A 6,331-nucleotide genomic window follows, 5' to 3' on the forward strand; every position below is an offset into this window, starting at 1 on the left:
AGAGAACTGCATCAAACGCTAAACACCGTGCTCTGTCTCAGCGAACTCTTGTGGACCCTCTTTCGGATCCGGGCCGTGGAGGATGGTGGTGGTTCATCCAGATGACACCAACGGCTGACAGGGGAGACGTAGGTGTCAAACGGAACCGGTCCAGAGTTGCCCTCGGTACACGTTGATGGTAGAGCGTTTTGTCGATGCGCTTTCTTAAGTTAAGTTCACTCAGAAATCAAAAGACAGGAACAGCGTGAGGGGGGGGGGGGGGGGGGGGGGGGGGTTGAGCCAATGGGCTCCGTTCCCCCGTTAGCGGTTGTTCACACGTCCTCTCTCTTTCGTTGTCAAGCACGAACTGAAATCATAAGACTGAAAACTTACCAAAAGCCTTTCTCCTCTTAAAGCAAAACGTAGCAAAAAATAACATTTTTAACATAAGCTTATTCACACATTGGAAAGTATCTATGTAAACTAATGGTACTTTCATTGTGTAAAAGTAGCTCACACTCCAAAAAAGGTTGGAGATCCCTAAAATATATAAATAACTTTTGAGGTTTAACTTTTTTGTTGTTTCAAGTAAGGGAGGATGGTGTCCTAAAGCCCCCTACGGACGAGCCTCTACTAGTCCATGGAGACTCCTGTCTAACATCATATGATGTTAGCCTGTTATTTGTTGCCTTGATGTTTTTGGCCACAAGGGAAGAGTAATGTTAGTGCTCAGATCAAATAAGAATTGTGTAATGAAGGAAAAGTATAAATTATCTGTGTGACAGGGTTCTGCTCAGACAGCAGTATCCGTCTGATGATGGAGATTCAGATTGGAGCTGAGTTCTGTTTTCCACAACTCAACAGGTCCTGCAGGAGGCCAACACCTCACTGGTCTGAAGCTGTCCTCCTGAACATTGTGTTGTCCTTCTTCTCTCTGATCACAGCAGTTCTAAACCTCCTCATCATAATCTCAGTCTCCTATTTCAGGTAGATATTAAAAAGAAAAACATCACATTTATCAATATTTTTTATCTGATCAGAATGTGATTCTACGCTGCATAAGTTATTTTAACCTCACTGACTGGCTTTGTTTCTTTGTAGGAGGCTCCAGAAACCTGCTAACATCCTCATCCTCTCTCTGGCTGTGTCAGATTTCCTTGTTGGCTTTTTAATCATTCCATTTGAAATCTTTAGAAAGACAAAATGCTGGATAATCGGTAATATCACATGTTTATTTTACTATTATGTTTCCATTTTGTCTCTCGGTGCTTCAATTGGAACCATTGTTCTCATATCAGCTGATCGCTATGTGGCTATTTGTTACCCTCTGCATTATCCCACCAGAATAACCTTACCAAGAATTAAACGTTGTGTTTGTCTCTGTTGGAGCTGTGCTGCTTTCTATGTAACTTGCTTGTTAAAAGATGAGATGATTGAGCCAGGCAGGAGTAATTCCTGCATTGGAGAATGTACAATATCTGCAGATTATATTGTAGGAACTTTAGATCTGTTTATAACATTTTTATTTCCAGTTACAGTCATCATAGTTCTGTATATGAGAGTATTTGTGGTGGCTGTGACTCAGGCTCGTGCCATGTACTCTCACAATAGAAGTGTCACCCTTCAGCTTTCAGTGCAACAACAAACAAAGAAATCAGAGCTAAAAGCAGCCAGAACACTGGGTGTTCTTGTTGTTGTGTATCTGATGTGTTTCTGTCCATATTACTGCTGCTTTTATTTTATAGATAGTTTAGCAACTACAACATTTGTATCATTCTTATTCTTTCTCCTTTATCTTAACTCCTGCCTAAACCCTCTGATCTATGCCATGTTTTATCCCTGGTTCAGAAAAGCTGTTAAACATATTGTAACTTTACAGATCCTGAAGCCCGGCTCCTGTGAGGCCAACATACTGTAGATACAGTGGACTGAGGGACGTACAACCTCCTGAACAAATTACAATTCTAAAATCTAAAGTCCAATGAAGGAGAAAAGTTTTCTTCATTTCCTACATTATAAACATAAATGTATGTGGAGAGCAGGGCCGGTTCTAGGCTGGCATATTTGAGGGGGCAGACAGAATTGTGAAGGGGGAAGATTGTGGTGATAGAAGAGGAAAAGGCGTATTGGTGGTGGAGGTATTCCAGGATCGTTTAGTCATGTGATTGGATTGTATTTTGTTAGACTTTGATCTTCCCTTTTTTTCTCTGTCCCTGAAACCCTTATTCGTGTATTCACCACATCATAAATCAACTACAGCAATAGCATCTATATGGTATCCCATCCAAAGCCCTCACCAAACTTCAAGACATCCAAAATTGTCCTGCCTGTCTCCTAACCAGTGACCACATCACCTCCATCGACTTCCTCTCCCTCAGTGTATAACATTCAAAACTCATTCAGAACTCACTCCCACAACCTCTCCACAACTGCTCTGACCTCTCCACCATCAAAACTCTGTTTTACAGTTTATGTTTTATTTTTCCATAATCTGTCTGTTTTACTTTGTCTTTTTACAAAATCTCTAAAGTTCTTCATTAATAAAAACTATTATTCCATTTTGTGACCCGAGACCTGTTCTACTATGAGAAAAGCATTAACATCAGATCGACCATTCATTCCTCCATGTCAACATGCACAATCAGACCACAGCTACAGCAACACAGGTTTGTGGCCAGTTGTCAGTGTGATTACTGCTAAAACACTGGGGGACATAATAACGATCTTAAATTCATCTACCTGCTGTCTCGACACCCTGCCAACTAAACTTCTTTTAAATGTTTTTAGCTGTGTTAAACCCCGACTATGATGAAAAATTTGTGAAGGGTGGGGGTTACAAGAAACAGGGGAGTGGAATTAAAAACTTGTTTGATTTGTCATAAAAGGTTATAAAAAAAAGAGAGCAAACAGATGGTGAGCATTAGTAAATTAAATGCCAAATGAAAACAAGAATAAAATGTTAACTTTTAAAAGACCAATTATCGACATTAAAAACACCATGTTAAAACTTTGTTAAAGGTTTTAACGGTTTTAACCCACTAGAAGGCATTTTTTCAACTCACATAGTGGAGGATTAAACTCCTCCACTTGGGGCAGGACCTCATCCCCTTTTCTAATTCAAGAGGAGCTGACTCTCATCCCAGCTGCTTCACGCTCGGCTGCGAACCTCTCCAATAAAAGCCGAAGATCATGTTTTGATGAAGCCAACAGGACCATATCATCTGCAAGAAGCAGAGACCCGATCCTCTGGCCATCAAATCAAATGCCCTCAACTCCTTTGCTGCACCTAGAAATCCTGTCCATAAGTTATGAACAGAATCGGTGACAAAGGGCAGCCTTGGCAGAGTCCAACTCTCACTGGGATTGAGCCCGACTTACTGCCAGCAATGTGGACCAAGCTCTGACACCAGTCATACAGGACCTAACAGCCCACATCAGAGTGCCTGGTACCCCATTCTAGCAGAGTACTCCCACTCCGGGTGGATATCATCCACCCCAGAGCCTTCAATTCAATTTTTCAATTCAAGTTTGTTTTTATAACGCTAAATCAGTGACCCAACCATGAGGCTACCACAGCTCAGCAGAACACCATTGTAGCTTTATTTGGGGAAAAAAACACTTAGAGAAAAAATAAAGGTTATCTTCTCAGGCTCAAAATAAGTTTTGATAAAAGGACGAACAACTAAGTCCTTCAGGGGCACGTCAGAGTAAAAAAATGCTCATGAAATACGCATGTGGATTAACCAGGTAGGTAGGCAGGAGACAATGCAGTTAAAATACAAAGTGTAAAAGAAAGTAATTGAGAGTGGAAAGTGGTCAGTAAGTCTTCCAGCAGTCTAAGCCTACAGCAACATAACTACAGAAATAACTCTGGATAATTTAGCCTTTTAGATGGAGACACGTTAGAAGCAGGGCAAGGGAGAGCCGTCTTTACCGACTGTACACTCCACCTCCCTTTACTCCCCCACTTGTTCAGATATGGGCTAACATCAGATTTTAAGCATTGGCCCTATCAAATAAAAATGTTTTAAGCCTTGTTTTTAAAGTAGACAAGGTGTCTGCCTCACGGACTAAAGCTGGGAGATGGTTCCACAAGAGAGGAGCCTGAAAGCTAAAAGATCTGCCTCCCATCCTATTTTTAGATATTCTGGGAACCACCAGTAGGTCTGCAGTCTAAAGCAAAGTGCTCTGTTATGAACATAGGGAGCAATCAGATCACTGATGTATGATGAAGCCCATGGCGCCTCTTGACCCTCTTTTTTTTTTCCGGAACTGCACTTCTCTGGGTGGCTGCATGTTGGAAGAGCTCTGTTGACTATATGTTTTACTTTTCTGTTTCTGGTGATTTGAAGCTTGGAGGATTTGATCACTATTTTTTCACTTTTTTCACGTTTTGAACATTTGTTATGATGCATAACCATGACATCAAGCTGATTTACAATTGGGAGCAGCTGATTAACATTGGGAAGGCTGAAATAATACCTCAACTGAAGCCACAAATCCCAAATGAGCTAAAACGCAAGAAGCGTGGGTGCAGAGTGGGAGCAAAACGGAGACAGAGAAAGAAGAAATTCAAGCCATCTCTTCCATCAATCATAATGGGCAATGTGAGATCACTGGCCAACAAGATGGATGAACTCCAAGCCCTTTCAAGGACTCAGCCAGAATATCGGCAGTGTAGTGTTATGTGTTTCACTGAGACGTGGCTGCAGGACCATATCCCCGGTTCCAGCGCCTCTCTGCCAGGATTCCTGACTGTACGAGCAGACAGAGATCTGAAGAGGAGCGGGAAAAGAAAAGGTGGAGTGGCAGTGCTTGTCAACAACAGAAGGTGCCATCCAGGTAATGTGTCAGTGAAATGTCATCTCTGCAGCCCAGATGTTGAACTCTTGGCAGTAAGTTGTCGCCCATATTATTTGCCTAGAGAGTTCTCCAGTGTTGTCTTGGCAACCGTTTACATTCCACCTTCAGCCATTGCTGAAAATGCATGTGATGCCATCAGTTCCATTGTCGCTAAGCTACAAACCCAGCACCCCAATGCATTTGTGGCTATATCTGGTGATTTTAATCATGCCTCGCTCTCTGTTACACTTCCAACATTTCAACAGTTTGTCAGCTACTCCACCAGAGAAAACAAGACATTGGATTTGTGTTATGCAAATGTAAAGAATGCATACATGTCAAAAACAAGACCTCCTCTGGGACAATCAGATCATAGTCTTGTTTTTCTCTGCTCAGAATACAAACCACTTGTTCAGAGGCAACCTGTGACAAGAAGAACTGTGAGAAAATGGTCACAGGACGCTGAAGAAGCCCTGCAGAGTTGCTTTGAGATCACAGATTGGATGACTCTCTGCCAAGGATATGAAGAGGACATCAATGCCATGACTGGATGTGTCACTGACTATATAAACTTCTGCGTGGACAATATCATACCCACCAGAACAGTGAGATGCTTCGCTAATAACAAACCCTGTATCACCAGTGAACTGAAGAATCTGCTAAATGAGAAAAAAGAGCCTTCAAGGAGGGAGACATTGAACTATTGAGGAATACACAGAAGCAACTGAAGATCAAGATCAGAGACAGCAAGGAGGCATACAGGAAGAAGCTGGAGAACAAACTACAGAGGAACATTATCAGAGATGTCTGGTCAGGGATGAAGAAGATCACAGGCTTCAAGCAGAGAACAGATTGCACAGATGGCAGCCTGGACATAGCCAATGAACTGAACAAGTTCTTCAATAGGTTCAGTTCAGGAACAAATCCAGCATCCTCCTTGCCTGTCCCCAGCCAATCAGACATCCCATCCTCCTCTGATCCAACATTTTCCTGTGACACGCCAGCTCTTTTGTCCTCTATTGCAGTCATGGACTCTTCTGGTTCTATAAATCTGTCTTCAACCAAGTCAGGAGATGCTGCTGCCCCATTTACCTCCTCCTCCCACCTATCTGTCTCTAGAATTCAGATGAAGAGACAGCTGGAGAGACTGAATAGGGACAAGGCTGCAGGTCCAGATGGTGTCAGCCCCAGGGTACTGAAGGCCTGTGCAGAGCAGCTCTGTGGGATTCTGCAGCAACTCTTCAACCTCAGCCTGGCCCAGGAGAAGGTTCCAGTCCTGTGGAAGACTTCCTGCCTTGTTACAGTTCCAAAGAAAACTCGCCCATCAATCAATGACGACTACAGACCGGTTGCCCTGACATCCCACATCATGAAGGTCCTGGAGAGATTCCTGTTGGTCCACCTGAATAAGCAAACTAGAACATATCAGGACCCACTGCAGTTTGCTTATCACCATGGAGTTGGAGTTGAAGATGCCATCATCCAGCTGCTTCAACCAATCCACTGTCAT

The 6,331-nt window shown here is 42.8% G+C and overlaps 1 protein-coding gene across 1 annotated transcript; it reads left to right on the forward strand.

Moving 5' to 3' along the window:
• The first annotated feature begins 662 nt into the window (after nucleotides 1-662).
• Nucleotides 663-5,099, forward strand: LOC107372692 (trace amine-associated receptor 13c). The gene is made up of 2 exons (XM_015940896.3): nucleotides 663-966; nucleotides 1,081-5,099. The coding sequence occupies exons 1-2, from the start codon at nucleotides 794-796 to the stop codon at nucleotides 1,895-1,897; spliced, it is 990 nt and encodes a 329-aa protein (XP_015796382.3). The 5' UTR covers nucleotides 663-793; the 3' UTR covers nucleotides 1,898-5,099.
• Nucleotides 5,100-6,331: the final 1,232 nt, after the last annotated feature.

The sequence above is a fragment of the Nothobranchius furzeri genome, chromosome 2 (genome assembly GCF_043380555.1).
Source record: "Nothobranchius furzeri strain GRZ-AD chromosome 2, NfurGRZ-RIMD1, whole genome shotgun sequence".
Taxonomy (NCBI): Eukaryota; Metazoa; Chordata; class Actinopteri; order Cyprinodontiformes; family Nothobranchiidae; genus Nothobranchius; species Nothobranchius furzeri.

Excerpts from the sequence above, each read along its gene's own strand:
- LOC107372692 (XM_015940896.3), top strand. The coding sequence starts at position 794 with ATGATGGAGATTCAGATTGGAGCTGAGTTCTGTTTTCCACAACTCAAC. Across the intron at positions 967-1,080 it reads ATCTCAGTCTCCTATTTCAG|GAGGCTCCAGAAACCTGCTA; the intron begins GTAGATATTAAA and ends GTTTCTTTGTAG.